This window comes from Somniosus microcephalus, unplaced genomic scaffold (genome assembly GCF_052327205.1).
Source record: "Somniosus microcephalus isolate GS21.2 unplaced genomic scaffold, FLI_Smic_1.0 unresolved_chr7, whole genome shotgun sequence".
NCBI classification, from domain to species: domain Eukaryota; kingdom Metazoa; phylum Chordata; class Chondrichthyes; order Squaliformes; family Somniosidae; genus Somniosus; species Somniosus microcephalus.
The window spans coordinates 29,004,559-29,024,601 of NW_028225185.1; the positions used below are offsets into that span (position 1 = coordinate 29,004,559).

Genomic DNA, 20,043 nt, shown 5'->3' on the forward strand with positions numbered 1-20,043 from the left:
GAGAACGCAGAGGAGAGAGAATGGAGAGGAGAAAGAGAACGCAGAGAAGAGAGAGAGAACGGAGAGAAAGAGAGAACAGAGAGAAAGAGAAAGATAAAAACAGAGAAAGGAGAGATGGAAACAAGAGAAAGATTAAAATAAAGAGCAAGGAAACCTTCAGCCCTCGACTCTTGCAGCTCAGACACTCCTGAAGGCCGCCTGGCAGCAGGCATTACCTGTTGTAACGGTGGATGAGGAAGGGGATGCTGAACCAGGCAGGGAGGGTTTCAGCAGCCTTGCCCCCTCTTCCCCCGGTTACTCCGCAACACCCATTTAGCTTATATTTTGAAACCCCCCTTTTGGTGGGGTGGGGGGCGGGGGGGAAGAATTCAAGTGTCGGTTACAAACCCCGGCAACCACACCGCCGCAGCTCGTACCACAGTCGAGTCGGCTACGGCGACAGCAGCACCATCGGTAAATCATTTTTAAAAAACAAAAAAACACCCGCGCAAATTGCCAATTTCGTAACAAACTCCAGACGGTAAATCGACCCTCCCTCCCTCCCACCCGCCCCCAGAATGGACCTTTGTGAAAAAGCTGGTATTTAAAAAATTTTTTAAAATTAAGGTAAAACGTGCGATGCAACCAGAGACCGACAAAGAAAGCAAAAACAAAAAACACATGTAGCCACTCTCGGGTGCGCACGTCTCTGCACAATATCCCTTTTCAAGTAAGTTATTCACAATACACTGCTGCGGCTTAAGGTTAACAGGTTGCACACGAGGGAAGGGAAGGGAGCGGAGAGAAGGTAAAGTGTCTGTGTTAAGTTGGAATTCACATCATTGCTGGCTCGGTGTCGCCCCACCCCACCCAGCCCCTTAAATGAGCAGATTGTCTTCCACACCCCCACACCCCGTCCATCCATTCCCCTCGTCTGCAGATTGACGCCAGGCGTGCGTTGGCCTTGGGGCAAGAGTTAGCCGCCAGACTCGTCCTCTTCAGCAAGCGGCAAGCCATTCCAATGTCCAACAATGACGCAAGAAAGAGATTCGTCTTCCTCCCGGTCTTCTTGCCCTGTTCCTCAATCCTATGGGGTTCGGGGGCAGGTGAGGTCCAACACCGCCCCCCCCCCCCCCCACCCCCACAGTCACTCTCCCACTCGATGACACGGACGGAGCGGGCCGCAGTTCGGCGTAACGCACGTCGAGCTGGGAGCGCAGACTGAAGTCGAGCTTGGGGGCGGGACGGATGGGGACAGGCGCTTAAACACATCGAGGAATCTCAGCACATCCAACTTTTCACAAACACCCCCACGCCCCCCCCTGGGTGGGGTGGGGAGGAGAATAAAGCCAGACACTTGACTGCCACGGTTCGGGCGGAGAGATAGTTGCTTTAATTCACGAATTGCTGAGGCTGGGCTCGGGATAGTGTACACAACCCCCCCAAGAGCGAGCGTTCTGGGCTTCTTGCAGTTCTCAGTTCGTCCTCGTGTTGACAACAACAAAACAAAAAAAATCGCAGTTCTCTCTCCTCGCTTGGCCCCCATTTCTTGGGGAGAAACTTGAAAAACAACTACCCCCAATCACCCAATTTCCCCTCCCTCGCTCAACTTCCACCGGCCCGTGCTGCAGAATCATGACTTTTAACTTCCTCCGAGCGGAAGCGAGAGGGGCGTCAAAGGGGCAGTTCCTCCTTCTGCTCCGGGCGGCCACGAACAAGTTCCATCGGGGCAAGCATGGGGGAGGGGGAGGGTGTGGCGGAGGGGAAAAGGCGCGGTTTTCTGAAACGTCGCACGGGACTCCCGTCCCCCTCGAGGTGTCCGCCCGGCGACCAAGGGCAGGAAGTGCCACCGAGCTCGGGCTTGGGTAGGTGCAGTCCGCGCGGTCTCACTTCGACCGTGGAGGTGCGGCGGCGGGGGAGCCCTGCACCGAGGGCGCCGGGAACGTCTGCGGCGCTCCGCCTCCGCCACCTCCGCCGGCAGGATACGGCGCCAGCCCCTGCGAGGGGGGGGGTGTCCCGGCAGGCTGGGCGCAGCCTGCCCCCCCTGCCCGCTGCGTCGGGTACGCCACTCCGGGAATCCCGCTGTACTGGCACAAGTTCGGGAGGACGCAGGAGGCCGCGGCACCCGGGAAGGAGCTCGACGGTGGGATCCCTTGCGACCCCTGGCCTTGCGATCCGGACGAAATCCAACCGACGTTGCAGGATTGGGAAACTCCCTGAGGAAGAAAGAAAGAGAGGGTTAGTCACGTAACATAAGAGATAGGTGCGGGAGTCGGCCATTCAGTAAGATCACGGCTGATCTTCGCCCTCAGCTCCACTTTCACACCCAACCCCCGTATCTCTCGAGTCCAAAGATTGATCGATCGATCTCAGCCTTGAATATACTCAATGACTCAGCCTCCACAGCCCTCCGAGTGAAGAGCCATGGCCCCAGGTCCATGCTTATGGTTGGGAGTGTGTTTTCAATACTACTTCTTCTTAGGCAGTCCCTCGGAACCGAGGATGACTTGCTTCCACACTAACAATGAGTTCTCAGGTGACTGAGTCCAATGCGGGACCTACAGTCTCTGTCACAGGTGGGGCAGACGGTGGTTGAAGGGGCGGGTGGGTGGGGTGCTTGGGTTGACGTGCGCTCCTTCCGCTGTTTGCGCTTGGCTTCCGCTTGCTCCCGGCGAAGAGACTCGAGGTGTTTGGCGCCTTCCCGGATGCTTCTCCTCCACTTTGCGCGGTCTTGGGGCCAGGGATTCCCAGGTGTCGGTGGGGGATGTTACACTTTTTCAAGGAGGCTTTGATGGTGGCCTTGAAGCGTTTCCTCACTCAGAGGGCGGTGAATCTTTGGAATTCTCTGCCCCAGAGGGCTGTGGAGGCTCAGTCGTTGAGAATATTCAAGGTTGAGATCGAGAGGTTTTTGGACTCGAGGGGAATCGAGGGATATGGGGATCAGGCGGGAGAGTGGAGTTGAGGTCGAAGATCAGCCGTGATCTCATTGAATGCCGGAGCAGGCTCGAGGGGCCAAATGGCCGACTCCTGCTCCTATTCTTATGTCCTTAATATCTGTTTTTAGTGATGTTGGGTGAGGGATAAATATTGGCCCCAGGACACCGGGGAAAACGCCCCCCTGCTCTTCTTCCAATAGTGGCCGCGGGATCTTTTAGGTCCACCAGTGAGGGCAGGTGGGGCCTCGGTTTAACATCTCGTCTCGGAAAAAATCTGCGGGCTTTATATCTCTCTCTCCTACTTTCTGCTACTTACGTCACAGAGCTGCTGCCAGCTCTCCAGGTCCTGCCGGCACTGAATCTGCTTGATCTCGTTCAGGCTGGGCTTCAGGCTGGCGGCTCCGATCCTCTCCTTCGCCCAGTCGTCCACCAGCTTGTGCAGGTCGTCCGTGAACGTCCCCTTCCTGGATCCGGCGGCCTGCTGGGAACTGTAGGAATCCGCACCGCAAAACGACCCTGGAGCGAGGAGAGAACAACAAACGTTACCGGACCGCTCCGACATGGAATATACCGACAAGAAAGAAAGACTTATCATCTCTCCAGCACCTTTCACCACCTCAGGACGTCCCAAAGCGCTTCACAGCCAATGAAGGACTTTTTTTTTTGAAGTGTGGTCACTGTTGTAATGTAGGAAACACGGCATCCAATCTGCGCACAGCAAGCTCCCACAAACAGCAATGTGATAATGACCGGATCATCTGTTTTTAGTGATGTTGGTTGAGGGATAAATATTGGCCCCAGGACACCGGGGAGAACTCCCCCCTGCTCTTCTTCCAATAGTGGCCGTGGGATCTTTTACATCCACCTGAGAGGGCAGACGGGGCCTCGGTTTAACGTCTCATCCAAAAGACAGTACCTCCGACAGTGTGGCACTCCCTCAGTACCGCCCCTCCCACAGTGCGGCGCTCCCTCAGTACTGCCCCTCCGACAGTGCGGCGCTCCCTCAGTACCGCCCTTCCGACAGTGCGGCGCTCCATCAGTACCGCCCCTCCGACAGTGTGGCGCTCCCTCAGTACTGCCCCTCCGACAGTGCGGCTCTCCCTCAGTACTGCCCCTCCGACAGTGCGGCGCTCTCTCAGTACTGCCCCTCCGACAGTGCGACGCTCCCTCAGTACCGCCCCTCCGACAGTGCGGCGCACCCTCAGTACCGCCCCTCCGACAGTGCGGTGCTCCCTCAGTACTGCCCCTCTGACAGTGTGGCACTCCCTCAGTACTGCCCCCCCGACAGTGCGGCACTCCCCCAGTACTGCCCCTCCGACAGTGCGGCGCTCCCTCAGTACCGCCCCTCCGACAGTGCGGCGCTCCCTCAGTACCGCCCCTCCGACAGTGCGGCGCTCCCTCAGTACCGCCCCTCCGACAGTGCGGCGCTCCCTCAGTACTGGCACCGGGGGAAGTGTCAGCCTGGATTTTAATGATCAAGTTCCTGGAGTGAGACTTGAACCCACGACATGCTGACTCAGACTGGAACAGCACTGATGATCTGTGAAAGGACCAAAAGCAGTCTCTCTCTCTCTAGAATCAGAGTCACACAGCATCGAAGGAAGCCATCTCCTTCAGCGACAGAGCATCCTCGACCCGCGAAGCCTTTGCCCCAGGCTAACCGACACCGCGCCTTCTGCTCACCTGTGCTAGTGGGAGTGCTGCTCAGAGAGTGCGACTTGGAGTTGCGGAGTTTGTTTCTGGCTGACCTCTGCCGCCGGCCCGGCGGGGAGTAGGCCTGCAGGGACTCCGACGACGACCCCTCGGGCAGGCGCAGGCGCTCGTACAGGTCCTGGAGCTCCTGGTTCTGCTGAGCTTGAAGGTGCACCACTTCCTTAATGTGCCTGTTACACGGGAAGAGAAAGAAAGAGTGCGAGTCAGTACAAGACACTTTCAAAGATTAACCCCCCGCCCCGCTCCACTCCACCCACTGACTAGGATCCATCCGTGCCTATGTTACCTCCGCTATTCCAATGCTCTCCTGGAACCCTCTGCAAACTTGAGCGCATCCAAAAGCTCTGCTGCCTGACAGAAGAAAACTACTAGGCACTTGGTCTAAGCGTTAAACAAAGCTTTAAACAACTGTTTTACAACATGGGGGTCTAGTTGTGTCCTTCACCAGTTCCTGTTAAGAATGTCCTGCGCAAGCTGGGCCCGTGCCCGAGTATTTATACTCTCCCTGGACAGCGCCACCCGTAGGCCGCCCAGTTGATTCATGTCACTGCCCGTGTCCTAACTTGCCCATCACCCCCCGTGCTCGCTGGCCTCTTTTGGATCCCGGTCTGGCAACACCTCGATTTTTAATAAATTCTCATCCTCGTGTTCAAATCCCTCCATGGCATCAACCCCTCCCTATCTCTGTAATCTCCTCCAGCCTCTACCACCCTCCGAGATCTCTGCGCTTCTCCAATTCTGGCTTCTTGCACATCCCCCGATTTCCATCGCTCCACCATTGGCGGCCGTGCCTTCAGCCGCCAGGGCCCCGAGCTCTGGAATTCCCTCCCTCAATCTCTCCGCCTCTCTCTCTCCTCCTTTAAGACGCTCCTTAAAACCGACCTCTTTGACCCAGCTTTTGGGTCACCAGTCCCTAATATCTCCTGATACAAAAGCAAAATAGTGCGGATGCTGGAAATCTGAACTCAGCAGGTCAGGCAGCATCTGTGGAGAGAGAGAAACTAGAACTAGGGGGCATAGTCTTAGAATAAGGGGCTGCTCTTTCAAAACTGAGATGAGGAGGAACTACTTCACTCAGAGGGTGGTAGGTCCATGGAATATGCTGCCCCAAAAAGCTGTAGAAGCTACATCATTACATAAATTTAAAACAGAAATAGACAGTTTCCTAGAAGTAAAGGGAATTAAGGGTTACGGGGAGCGGGCAGGAATTTGGACATGAGTCTAGGTTCGGATCGGCCATGGCCCTGTGGGTAGCGGTGCGGGCCCAGGGGCCGTGTAGCCTGATCCTGCTCCTATTTCGTGTGTCTAATTCTGTTAGATTCAGGAGATGGTTCTGTGATAGTGGATTGGCGGTTGGGATCAGATCAGCCATGATCTTATTGAATGGCGGAGTAGGCTCGAGGGGCCGATTGGCCTACTCCTGCTCCTATTTCTTATGTTCTTATGAAACAGACAAAGGGTCATCGACCTGAAACGTTAACTCTGTTTCTCTCTTCACAGGTGCTGCCTGACCTGTTGAGTATTTCCAGCATTTTCTGTTTTTATTTCTAACATCTCCTGATGTGGCTCGGCGTCAAATTATGGTTGATAATCGCTCCTGTGAAGCGCCTTGGGACATTTCGCTGCGTTGAAAGTGCCGGATAAATACAAGTGGCAAATGGAATTTAACCCTGAAAAGTGTGAGGTGATGCATTTTGGGAGGACTAACAAGGCAAGGGAATACACAGTGAATGGTCGGACCCTAGGAAGGACAGAGGATCAGAGGGACCTTGGTGTGCATGTACAGAGGCCTGGAATAATGATTCCGCAGGCGTGAGTTTAAATCCCACCACGGCAGCTGGGGAATTTAAATTCTAGTTCATTAAATAAATCTGGAATTAAAAAGCTAGGGTCAGTAATGGTGACCGTGAAACGATTGGCTTGTCGTAAAAACCCATCTGGTTCACTGATGTCCTTTAGGGAGGGAAATCTACCGCCCTGACCCGGTCTGGCCGATATGTGACTCCAGACCCACAGCCACGTGATTGACTCTTAACGGTTCCCCCTGAAATGCCGAGCGAGCATGTGAACGAATAAATTAAAAAAAACACGGGGAGAACGTCCCTTGTCCTTCTTGCAGTCGAAAATTAAAATGGTTCGTGTTTAGTCTGGATGGGGAGCAGCGAGCAATTCCGGTTGTGACTTGCACGGGACCGGCTGTCCAGCTCCTCCCCCCGATGGGTCAGACGGAGAGTGTCGGTGCGTCACCGGGAACGACAACATGACTGTGGGGCGAAGTCAGTGGTCCACCTATGTAACAACAGGAAACGCTGGGAAAAAAACTCAGCATCCGTGGAGAGAGAAACAGAGTCAACGGTTCAGGTCGAGGACCTTTCGTCAGAACTGGAAAAAAAAGCAGGAAAAGGGACAGATTTTAAGGCAAGTCAGGGGGCTGGGAAAAGGGGGAGGGGATGAAAGAACAAAAGGGAAGGTCAGTGAGAGGATAGAAAGCTGCAGAGATCAAGAGACATTGAGAGATATTCAAGGAACGAAGGATGGCTCTAGATGAAGTGTGAATGGTCCTGGCAGAGTGAAGGACAGCTGTTGTGTGGGAGGGAATAGAAAAAAGCCCCGACAAAAGTGTGGATTCAAAAAAAGAGAAAATATATATATAAATCATTTAGGACAGAGATGAGGAGGAATTTCTTCACCCAGAGAGTGGTGAACCTGTGGAATTCTCTACCACAGAAGGCAGTTGAGGCCAATTCATTAAATATATTCAAGAAGGAGTTTGATATATTTAAGGCTAAAGGGATCAAGGGATATGGGGAGAAGGCAGGGACAGGGTACTGAGTGTGGATGATCAGCCATGATCTCATTAAATGGCGGAGCAGGCTCGAGGGGCCGAATGGCCTACTCCTGCTCCTATCTTCTATGTTTCTATGTGATATGATCTGAAATTGTTGAACTCTATGTTGAGTCCGGAAGGCTGTAAAGTGCCTAATCGAAAGATGAGGTGCTGTTCCTCGAGCTTACGCTGAGCTTCCGTGGAACAGTGCAAGAGGCCGCGGACGGTGAGGTCCGAGTGGGAGTGGAGCAGAGAATTAAAGTGACAGGCGACCGGGAGCTCGGGGTGCCCCTTGCGGACTGAATGGAGGTGTTCTGCAAAAGCGGTCACCCAATCTGTGTTTGGTCTCCCCAATGTAGAGACCACATCGTGAGCAGCGAATACAGTGATACGAGATTGCAATATACTAAGTGGTCCACCTGATTCGCCTTACTTACTTCTTCCTGAGCCTCTGCAGCTCCCGCTTCAGATCCTCGTCCTCCACCTCCGACTCGTCGTCGCTGCTCATGGGGGAGGTGGGCGAGTTGCAGAGCGCCGCGCGGCGCTGGTGCGCCCACCGGCCCTCCTCCGGCGGCGGCAGCCGCGCGGCCGGGCACATCCACTCCCCCGTCTCATCTGCGCAGCTGGCCGGGGCGGACAGCTCGCTCTCGGTGCTGGGCTGCTTGCAGAAGGGGGCGGCGCCGCTGCCGCCGCCCCGCCTGATGTCCTTCAGCCACTGGCTGCTGGCGGACTGCCCGCTGCTGGCCGACTGGCCGTCTTCCTGCTCGCACCAGCCCGGCGGCAAAGCGAGGGGGCCGTCCGTCGCGTCGGACCCGTTGTCCGTGAGACAGCGCTCCCTCTGCGTCGATGCTTGGGGGTCGGCCGCGGTTTCGGGCTGGACGTTGGCCCCCGTGGAATCCAGCTCTCCCTTTGGGTCGGTCGCCCTCGCATCAATCCCGGAGGCCTCCGGCTCACCTGGTGGAACGGCTCCTTCAGGGTGCAGAGCAGACGCAGAAACCTGCAGGCGGCAGAGAGAGAAAAAGAGAGAGGGAGGGAGCATAAGAGCGAGAGCTAGAGTAACATAATCACGACAAAGACAGATTACAGCGCACACACCTCCGGCATTCCTCCTCCCCAGATTACAGCACACACACCCCTCCGGCATTCCTCCTCCCCAGATTACAGCACACACACACCTCCGGCATTCCTCCTCCCCAGATTACAGCGCACACACACCTCCGGCATTCCTCCTCCCCAGATTACAGCACACACACCCCTCCGGCATTCCTCCTCCCCAGATTACAGCACACACACCCCTCCGGCATTCCTCCTCCCCAGATTACAGCACACACACCCCTCCGGCATTCCTCCTCCCCAGATTACAGCGCACACACACCTCCGGCATTCCTCCTCCCCAGATTACAGCACACACACCCCTCCGGCATTCCTCCTCCCCAGATTACAGCGCACACACCCCTCCGGCATTCCTCCTCCCCAGATTACAGCACACACACCCCTCCGGCATTCCTCCTCCCCAGATTACAGCACACACACCCCTCCGGCATTCCTCCTCCCCAGATTACAGCACACACACCCCTCCGGCATTCCTCCTCCCCAGATTACAGCACACACCCCTCCGGCATTCCTCCTCCCCAGATTACAGCACACACACACCTCCGGCATTCCTCCTCCCCAGATTACAGCACACACCCCCCTCCGGCATTCCTCCTCCCCAGATTACAGCACACACACGCCTCCGGCATTCCTCCTCCCCAGATTACAGCACACACACCTCCGGCATTCCTCCTCCCCAGATTACAGCACACACACACCTCCGGCATTCCTCCTCCCCAGATTACAGCACACACACCTCCGGCATTCCTCCTCCCCAGATTACAGCGCACACACACCTCCGGCATTCCTCCTCCCCAGATTACAGCACACACACCCCTCCGGCATTCCTCCTCCCCAGATTACAGCGCACACACACCTCCGGGATTCCTCCTCCCCAGATTACAGCACACACACCGCCGGCATTCCTCCTCCCCAGATTACAGCACACACACCCCTCCGGCATTCCTCCTCCCCAGATTACAGCGCACACACCCCTCCAGCATTCCTCCTCTCCAGATTACAGCACACACACCCCTCCGGCATTCCTCCTCCCCAGATTACAGCACACACACACCTCCGGCATTCCTCCTCCCAGATTACAGCACACACACCTCCGGCATTCCTCCTCCCCAGATTACAGCGCACACACACCTCCGGCATTCCTCCTCCCCAGATTACAGCACACACACCCCTCCGGCATTCCTCCTCCCCAGATTACAGCACACACACCCCTCCGGCATTCCTCCTCCCCAGATTACAGCGCACACACACCTCCAGCATTCCTCCTCCCCAGATTACAGCACACACACACCTCCGGCATTCCTCCTCCCCAGATTACAGCACACACACCCCTCCGGCATTCCTCCTCCCCAGATTACAGCACACACACACCTCCAGCATTCCTCCTCCCCAGATTACAGCACACACACACCTCCGGCATTCCTCCTCCCCAGATTACAGCGCACACACACCTCCGGCATTCCTCCTCCCCAGATTACAGCGCACACACCTCCGGCATTCCTCCTCCCCAGATTACAGCACACACACCCCTCCGGCATTCCTCCTCCCCAGATTACAGCACACACACCCCTCCAGCATTCCTCCTCCCCAGATTACAGCACACACACCCCTCCGGCATTCCTCCTCCCCAGATTACAGCACACACACACCTCCGGCATTCCTCCTCCCCAGATTACAGCACACACACACCTCCGGCATTCCTCCTCTCCAGATTACAGCACACACACACCTCCGGCATTCCTCCTCCCCAGATTACAGCACACACACCCCTCCGGCATTCCTCCTCCCCAGATTACAGCGCACACCCCCCTCCGGCATTCCTCCTCCCCAGATTACAGCACACACACCCCTCCGGCATTCCTCCTCCCCAGATTACAGCACACACACACCTCCGGCATTCCTCCTCCCCAGATTACAGCGCACACACCCCTCCGGCATTCCTCCTCCCCAGATTACAGCGCACACACCCCTCCGGCATTCCTCCTCCCCAGATTACAGCACACACACACCTCCGGCATTCCTCCTCCCCAGATTACAGCACACACACCCCTCCGGCATTCCTCCTCCCCAGATTACAGCACACACACCCCTCCGGCATTCCTCCTCCCCAGATTACAGCGCACACCCCTCCGGCATTCCTCCTCCCCAGATTACAGCGCACACACCCCTCCGGCATTCCTCCTCCCCAGATTACAGCGCACACACCCCTCCGGCATTCCTCCTCCCCAGATTACAGCACACACACACCTCCGGCATTCCTCCTCCCCAGATTACAGCACACACACCCCTCCGGCATTCCTCCTCTCCAGATTACAGCACACACACCCCTCCGGCATTCCTCCTCCCCAGATTACAGCGCACACACCCCTCCGGCATTCCTCCTCCCCAGATTACAGCGCACACACCCCTCCGGCATTCCTCCTCCCCAGATTACAGCACACACACACCTCCGGCATTCCTCCTCCCCAGATTACAGCACACACACCCCTCCGGCATTCCTCCTCTCCAGATTACAGCACACACACCCCTCCGGCATTCCTCCTCCCCAGATTACAGCACACACACCCCTCCGGCATTCCTCCTCCCCAGATTACAGCACACACACCCCTCCGGCATTCCTCCTCCCCAGATTACAGCACACACACCACTCCGGCATTCCTCCTCTCCAGATTACAGCGCACACACCCCTCCGGCATTCCTCCTCCCCAGATTACAGCACACACACACCTCCGGCATTCCTCCTCCCCAGATTACAGCACACACACCCCTCCGGCATTCCTCCTCCCCAGATTACAGCGCACACCCCTCCGGCATTCCTCCTCTCCAGATTACAGCGCACACACCCCTCCGGCATTCCTCCTCCCCAGATTACAGCGCACATCCCTCCGGCATTCCTCCTCTCCAGATTACAGCACACACACCCCTCCGGCATTCCTCCTCCCCAGATTACAGCGCACACACCCCTCCGGCATTCCTCCTCCCCAGATTACAGCACACACACACCTCCGGCATTCCTCCTCCCCAGATTACAGCACACACACCCCTCCGGCATTCCTCCTCCCCAGATTACAGCACACACACCCCTCCGGCATTCCTCCTCCCCAGATTACAGCACACACACCCCTCCGGCATTCCTCCTCTCCAGATTACAGCGCACACACACCTCCGGCATTCCTCCTCCCCAGATTACAGCGCACACACCCCTCCGGCATTCCTCCTCCCCAGATTACAGCACACACACCCCTCCGGCATTCCTCCTCCCCAGATTATAGCACACACACCTCCGGCATTCCTCCTCCCCAGATTACAGCGCACACACCCCTCCGGCATTCCTCCTCCCCAGATTACAGCGCACACACCCCTCCGGCATTCCTCCTCTCCAGATTACAGCGCACACACCCCTCCGGCATTCCTCCTCCCCAGATTACAGCGCACACCCCTCCGGCATTCCTCCTCCCCAGATTACAGCACACACACCCCTCCGGCATTCCTCCTCCCCAGATTACAGCACACACACACCTCCGGCATTCCTCCTCCCCAGATTACAGCACACACACACCTCCGGCATTCCTCCTCCCCAGATTACAGCACACACACCCCTCCGGCATTCCTCCTCCCCAGATTACAGCACACACACCCCTCCGGCATTCCTCCTCCCCAGATTACAGCACACACACACACCTCCGGCATTCCTCCCCCCCAGATTACAGCACACACACACCTCCGGCATTCCTCCTCCCCAGATTACAGCACACGCACACCTCCGGCATTCCTCCTCCCCAGATTACAGCGCACACACCCCTCCGGCATTCCTCCTCCCCAGATTACAGCACACACCCCTCCGGCATTCCTCCTCCCCAGATTACAGCGCACACACCCCTCCGGCATTCCTCCTCCCCAGATTACAGCACACACCCCTCCGGCATTCCTCCTCTCCAGATTACAGCACACACACCCCTCCGGCATTCCTCCTCCCCAGATTACAGCGCACACACCCCTCCGGCATTCCTCCTCCCCAGATTACAGCACACACCCCTCCGGCATTCCTCCTCCCCAGATTACAGCACACACACACCTCCAGCATTCCTCCTCCCCCAGATTACAGCACACACACCTCCGGCATTCCTCCTCCCCAGATTACAGCACACACACCTGGCACCCCCATCACAACAAATTGCACTTAAATAGCATCTTTAACATAAAGAAGAATTTTTTGCATTTCACGACAGCAAGCTCCCACAAACAGCAGTGTGATTGACGTAAGAAAACTACTAGGCACTTGGTCTAAGCGTTAAACAAAGCTTTAATCAACTGTTTTACAACATGGAGGTCTAGTTGTGTCCTTCACTAGTTCCTGTTAAGAATGTCCTGAGCAAGCTGGGCCGTGCCCGAGTATTTATACTCTCCCTGAACAGCACCACCCGCAGGCTGCCCAGTATTATTTCATAAGTCTTTCTTTCATGAATGACTGATTCATGTCAGTGACAATGAGCAGATAATCTGTTTTAGGGATGCTGGTTGACGTATAAATATCTCCTTAAAACCAACCTCTTTGACCAAGCTTTAGATCGGCCTGTCCTAACATCTCATGCGCTCGGGTGTTAAAATTTTGTCTGATTTACGCTCCTGTGACATGCCTTGGGGCGTTTTACTGTGCTAAAGGCGCCGGAGAAATGCACAATGTTGTTGTTGCTGCTCTGAAGAAATGGAAACATTTCCAATGCACACGCACCTGAAATCGCCCAACTTGTAGCTGCACGGGGGGCGGGTCGTCGCTGAAGAGGCCGAGCGAGCCGCTTTGCTCCACCTGGGATGGATCTTTCCCGCCCCTGCTGGTCAGGCTGTCTCCGGCTGCAGGGAGCAGAAAGAGAATAAAAGGGGGCGATTAACGGCCGCCGGCAGCCGGAGTGCGGGCCGAGCGAGAAACTCGCCAGTGGATGTCCCGGGGACGGACGGCAACAGGGCATAGCGACACAAACATTACACCCGCTGACGTAAGAAAACTACGGGGCACTCGGTCTGAGCGTTAAACAAAGCTTTAATCAACTGTTTTACAACACGGAGGTCTAGTTGTGTCCTTCACTAGTTCCTGTTAAGAATGTCCCCGAGCAAGCTGGGCCCGTGCCCGAGTATTTATACTCTCCCTGGACAGCGCCACTCGCAGGCCGCTCAGCATCACTTCGCAAGTCTTTCTTTCATGAATGATCGATTCACGTCACCCGCGAAGCAAAGAATCACAGCATTTTGCCGCGCAGGAGAAGGCCACCCGGCCCATCTCAATGCATTAGCCGGAGTGGGGGCGGCCGGCCGGGGGAAGCTATGCATCGGCTGGCCTATCCCTTAAAGGCCAGAACTGCCGCAAGCAAGCACGTCCGATTCCCGGCCGATTCCTCTCGGGCAAACCTTTGGGGTCAATGAGAGATTTGCCGCTTTCTCCATAGATTGGCAGCTACTTGTAAATTGCTGCAAAGGTCAGGTAATCGAGCAGGAAATAACTGGCTCGCTTTTTTCCAATACTGCTTTGCAGTTTTATATTTCTGTGCAGTCTTGAAAAGACCTGGTAACAGTTTGCCCCGCATTGTGCATCAGGCTGTCTGTCACAGTAAGGTCCAGGCTGACCGGCCTTGTCTTGTTGCCACACGAAATAACCCACGTACAGAGTAAGGGTCAGGCTCGGAACTTCAAATTCTGCTGCCGCTTCTGATCCCACTCCTTCCTGACACAGTTCGATAGCAAAATACTGCGGATGCTGCAAATCCGAAATAACAACATAAAATGCTGGAAAACCTCAGCAGGCCAGGGCAACATCCGTGGAGAGAGAAACAGAGAAAACGTTTCGGGTCGAAACCCTTCGTCAGAACTGAGAAACACAGGAAATGAAACAGATTAAAAGGCCAGTTTGGGGGCTGGGAAATGGGGATGAGCGAACAAAAGAGAAGTGAAGAGACATTAAGAGGTATTCAAAACCAGACGAGTTGGTGATAGTGTGGTAAACCACTGTTATACCTGTCCGTGTCTGTATGTGTATTCCACTAGGTACAGGTCTGGACATGCCTCGGCTGACTCCTCCCACTATTCCAGGTATATAAGTGACTACCTCCCAGTCCCTTAGTATTCTCGACGGGTCGACCACTCGAGACAAGACCTTCATTCTTTAGTTAATAAAAGCCTGATTGTTACTCGCTCAACCTCAGTCTTTTGAGTAATTGATGGCGCATCAGATAGGACTAGTGGAGACAAAAGACGGCTTTAGATGAAGTGTGAAATGCGCTGGCAGAATGAGGGACAGATGCCATGTGGGAGGGAGAAAAAGGGGGGGGGGGGACCTAAACAATGGTGTGGATAAAAAATATGTAGAAATGTAATAGGGGCCGAGGTTATGATCTGAAATTGTTGAACTCGATATTGAGTCCGGAAGACTGTAAAGTGCCTAATTGGAAGATGAGGTGCTGTTCCTCGAGCTTACGCTGGGTTTCCGTGGAACAATGCAAGAGGCCGAGGACGGTGAGGTCCGAGTGGGAATGGGGCGGTGAATTCTTGACAGAGTTAGTGTTTATAGCAGAAGACTGCAGGAAGGGAAGCAGCTGTGGTGCTGTCAACCACGCGCGTCAGTGAATAACCCAAGGGGTCCACAGGAAGAGCATCAGGAAGTAGAGCCTGGAAGGGTTAGGCAGCTGCAAGAAAATGACCACAATCTGGAAACAGAATACTTTCTCTACATTCTGTACTGTTTCAGCACCAAACACTCCCAGGGCTGGTACAGCACGGGTTAGATACAGAGTAAAGCTCCCTCTACACTGTCCCATCAAACACTCCCAGGGCAGGTACAGCACGGGGTTAGATACAGAGTAAAGCTCCCTCTACACTGTCCCCATCAAACACTCCCAGGGCAGGTACAGCACAGGTTAGATACAGAGTAAAGCTCCCTCTACACTGTCCCATCAAACACTCCCAGGGCAGGTACAGCACGGGTTAGATACAGAGTAAAGCTCCCTCCACACTGTCCCCATCAAACACTCCCAGGGCAGGTACAGCACGGGTTAGACACAGAGTAAAGCTCCCTCTACACTGTCCCATCAAACACTCCCAGGGCAGGTACAGCACGGGGTTAGATACAGAGTAAAGCTCCCTCTACACTGTCCCATCAAACACTCCCAGGGCAGGTACAGCACGGGTTAGATACAGAGTAAAGCTCCCTCTACACTGTCCCATCAAACACTCCCAGGGCAGGTACAGCACGGGTGAGATATAGAGTAAAGCTCCCTCTACACTGTCCCATCAAACACTCCCAGGGCAGGTACAGCACGGGTTAGATACAGAGTAAAGCTCCCTCTACACTGTCCCCATCAAACACTCCCAGGGCAGGTACAGCACGGGTTAGATACAGAGTAAAGCTCCCTCTACACTGTCCCATCAAACACTCCCAGGGCAGGTACAGCACGGGTTAGATACAGAGTAAAGCTCCCTCTACACTGTCCCATCAAACACTCCCAGGGTAGGTACAGCACAGGGTTAGATACAGAGTAAAGCTCTCTCTACACTGTCCCATCAAACACTCCCATGGCAGGTACAGCACAGGGTTAGATACAGAGTAAAGCTCCCTCTACACTGTCCCATCAAACACTCCCAGGGCAGGTACAGCACGGGTTAGATACAGAGTAAAGCTCCCTCTACACTGTCCCATCAAACACTCCCAGGGCAGGTGCAGCACGGGGTTAGATACAGAGTAAAGCTCCCTCTACACTGTCCCATCAAACACTCCCAGGGCAGGTACAGCACAGGGTTAGATACAGAGTAAAGCTCTCTCTACACTGTCCCATCAAACACTCCCATGGCAGGTACAGCACAGGGTTAGATACAGAGTAAAGCTCTCTCCACACTGTCCCATCAAACACTCCCATGGCAGGTACAGCACGGGGTTAGATACAGAGTAAAGCTCCCTCTACACTGTCCCATCAAACACACCCAGGGCAGGTACAGCACGGGTTAGATACAGAGTAAAGCTCCCTCTACACTGTCCCATCAAACACTCCCAGGACAGGTACAGCACGGGTTAGATACAGAGTAAAGCTCCCTCTACACTGTCCCCATCAAACACTCCCAGGGCAGGTACAGCACGGGTTAGATACAGAGTAAAGCTCCCTCTACACTGTCCCATCAAACACACCCAGGGCAGGTACAGCACGGGTTAGATACAGAGTAAAGCTCCCTCTACACTGTCCCATCAAACACTCCCAGGGCAGGCACAGCACGGGTTAGATACAGAGTAAAGCTCCCTCTACACTGTCCCATCAAACAGTCCCAGGGCAGGTACAGCATGGGTTAGATACAGAGTAAAGCTCCCTCTACACTGTCCCCATCAGACACTCCCAGGGCAGGTACAGCACAGGTTAGATACAGAGTAAAGCTCCCTCGACACTGCCCCATCAAATACTCCCAGGACAGGTACAGCACGGGTTAGATACAGAGAAAAGCTCCCTCTACACTGTCCCATCAAACACTCCCAGGGCAGGTACAGCACGGGTTAGATACAGAGTAAAGCTCCCTCTACACTGTCCCCATCAAACACTCCCAGGGCAGGTACAGCACGGGTTAGATACAGAGTAAAGCTCCCTCTACACTGTCCCATCAAACACTCCCAGGGCAGGTACAGCACGGGGTTAGATACAGAGTAAAGCTCCCTCTACACTGTCCCATCAAACACTCCCAGGGCAGGTACAGCACGGGGTTAGATACAGAGTAAAGCTCCCTCTACACTGTCCCATCAAACACTCCCAGGTCAGGTACAGCACGGGGTTAGATACAGAGTAAAGCTCCCTCGACACTGTCCCATCAAACACTCCCAGGGCAGGTACAGCACGGGTTAGATACAGAGTCAAGCTCCCTCTACACTGTCCCATTAAACACTCCCAGGGCAGGTACAGCACGGGTTAGATACAGAGTAAAGCTCCCTCTACACTGTCCCATCAAACACTCCCAGGGCAGGTACAGCACGGGTTAGATACAGAGTAAAGCTCCCTCTGCACTGTCCCCATCAAACACTCCCAGGGCAGGTGCAGCACGGGTTAGATACAGAGTAAAGCTCCCTCTACACTGTCCCATCAAACACTCCCAGGGCAGGTTCAGCACGGGGTTAGATACAGAGTAAAGCTCCCTCTACACTGTCCCATCAAACACTCCCAGGGCAGGTACAGCACGGGTTAGATAAGAGTAAAGCTCCCTCTACACTGTCCCATCAAACACTCCCAGGGCAGGTACAGCACGGGTTAGATACAGAGTAAAGCTCCCTCTACACTGTCCCATCAAACAGTCCCAGGACAGGTACAGCACGGGGTTAGATACAGAGTAAAGCTCCCTCTACACTGTCCCATCAAACACTCCCAGGGCAGGTACAGCACGGGTTAGATACAGAGTAAAGCTCCCTCGACACTGTCCCCATCAAACACTCCCAGGGCAGGTACAGCACGGTTTAGATACAGAGTAAAGCTCCCTCTGCACTGTCCCCATCAAACACTCCCAGGGCAGGTACAGCATGGGTTAGATACAGAGTAAAGCTCCCTCTACACTGTCCCATCAAACGCTCCCAGGGCAGGTACAGCACGGGTTAGATACAGAGTAAAGCTCCCTCTACACTGTCCGATCAAACGCTCCCAGGACATGCACAGCACGGGGTTAGATACAGAGTAAAGCTCCCTCTACACTATCCCCATCAAACACTCCCAGGGCAGGTACAGCACGGGGTTAGATACAGAGTAAAGCTCCCTCTACACTGTCCCATCAAACACTCCCAGGGCAGGTACAGCACGGGTTAGATACAGAGTAAAGCTCTCTCTACACTGTCCCCATCAAACGCTCCCAGGGCAGGTACAGCACGGGTTAGATACAGAGTAAAGCTCCCTCTACACTGTCCCCATCAAACACTCCCAGGGCAGGTACAGCACAGGGTAAGATACAGAGTAAAGCTCCCTCTACACTGTCCCCATCAAACGCTCCCAGAGCAGGTACAGCACGGGTTAGATACAGAGTAAAGCTGCCTCTACACTGTCCGATCAAACGCTCCCAGGACATGTACAGCACGGGGTTAGATACAGAGTAAAGCTCCCTCTACACTATGCCCATCAAACACTCCCAGGGCAGGTACAGCACGGGGTTAGATACAGAGTAAAGCTCCCTCCACACTGTCCCATCAAACACTCCCAGGGCAGGTACAGCACGGGTTAGATACAGAGTAAAGCTCTCTCTACACTGTCCCCATCAAACGCTCCCAGGGCAGGTACAGCACGGGTTAGATACAGAGTAAAGCTCCCTCTACACAGTCCCCATCAAACACTCCCAGGGCAGGTACAGCACAAGTTAGATACAGAGTAAAGCTGCCTCTACACTGTCCCGTCAAACACTCCCAGGGCAGGAACAGCACGGGGTTAGATACAGAGTAAAGCTCCCTCTACACTGTCCCATCAAACACTCCCAGGGCAGGTACAGCACGGGTTAGATACAGAGTAAAGCTCCCTCTACACTGTCCCCATCAAACACTCCCAGGGCAAGTACAGCACGGGTTGGATACAGAGTAAAGCTCCCTCTACACTGTCCCCATCAAACACTCCCAGGGCAGGTACAGCACAGGTTAGATACAGAGTAAAGCTGCCTCGACACTGTCCCGTCAAACACTCCCAGGGCAGGTACAGCACGGGGTTAGATACAGAGTAAAGCTCCCTCTACACTGTCCCATCAAACACTCCCAGGGCAGGTACAGCACAGGTTAGATACAGAGTAAAGCTGCCTCTACACTGTCCCGTCAAACACTCCCAGGGCAGGTACAGCACGGGGTTAGATACAGAGTAAAGCTCCCTCTACACTGTCCCATCAAACACTCCCAGGGCAGGTACAGCACGGGTTAGATACAGAGTAAAGCTCCCTCTACACTGTCCCCATCAAACACTCCCAGGGCAGGTACAGCACGGGTTGGATACAGAGTAAAGCTCCCTCTACACTGTCCCCATCAAACACTCCCAGGGCAGGTACAGCACGGGGTTAGATACAGAGTAAAGCTCCCTCTACACTGTCCCATCAAACACTCCCGGGGCAGGTACAGCACGGGTTAGATACAGAGTAAAGCTCCCTCTACACTGTCCCATCAAACACTCCCAGGACAGGTACAGCACGGGTTAGATACAGAGTAAAGCTCCCTCTACACTGTCCCCATCAAACACTCCCAGGGCAGGTACAGCACAGGTTAGATACAGAGTAAAGCTGCCTCTACACTGTCCCGTCAAACACTCCCAGGGCAGGTACAGCACGGGGTTAGATACAGAGTAAAGCTCCCTCTACACTGTCCCATCAAACACTCCCAGGGCAGGTACAGCACGGGTTAGATACAGAGTAAAGCTCCCTCTACACTGTCCCCATCAAACACTCCCAGGGCAGGTACAGCACGGGTTGGATACAGAGTAAAGCTCCCTCTACACTGTCCCCATC

At 54.8% G+C, this 20,043-nt stretch overlaps 1 protein-coding gene across 1 annotated transcript in view; it reads right to left on the reverse strand.

Moving 5' to 3' along the window:
* Window positions 1-579: 579 nt before the first annotated feature.
* The window catches only part of LOC147086696 (serine/threonine-protein kinase WNK3-like), a 173,696-nt gene continuing 154,232 nt past the window's right edge, over window positions 580-20,043 (reverse strand). Inside the window, 5 exon segments of the mRNA XM_085978844.1 lie at window positions 580-2,195; window positions 3,232-3,431; window positions 4,599-4,798; window positions 7,893-8,452; window positions 13,301-13,419. Of these exon segments, the coding sequence (XP_085834970.1) occupies window positions 1,866-2,195; window positions 3,232-3,431; window positions 4,599-4,798; window positions 7,893-8,452; window positions 13,301-13,419 (1,409 nt within the window). The 3' untranslated portion in view covers window positions 580-1,865.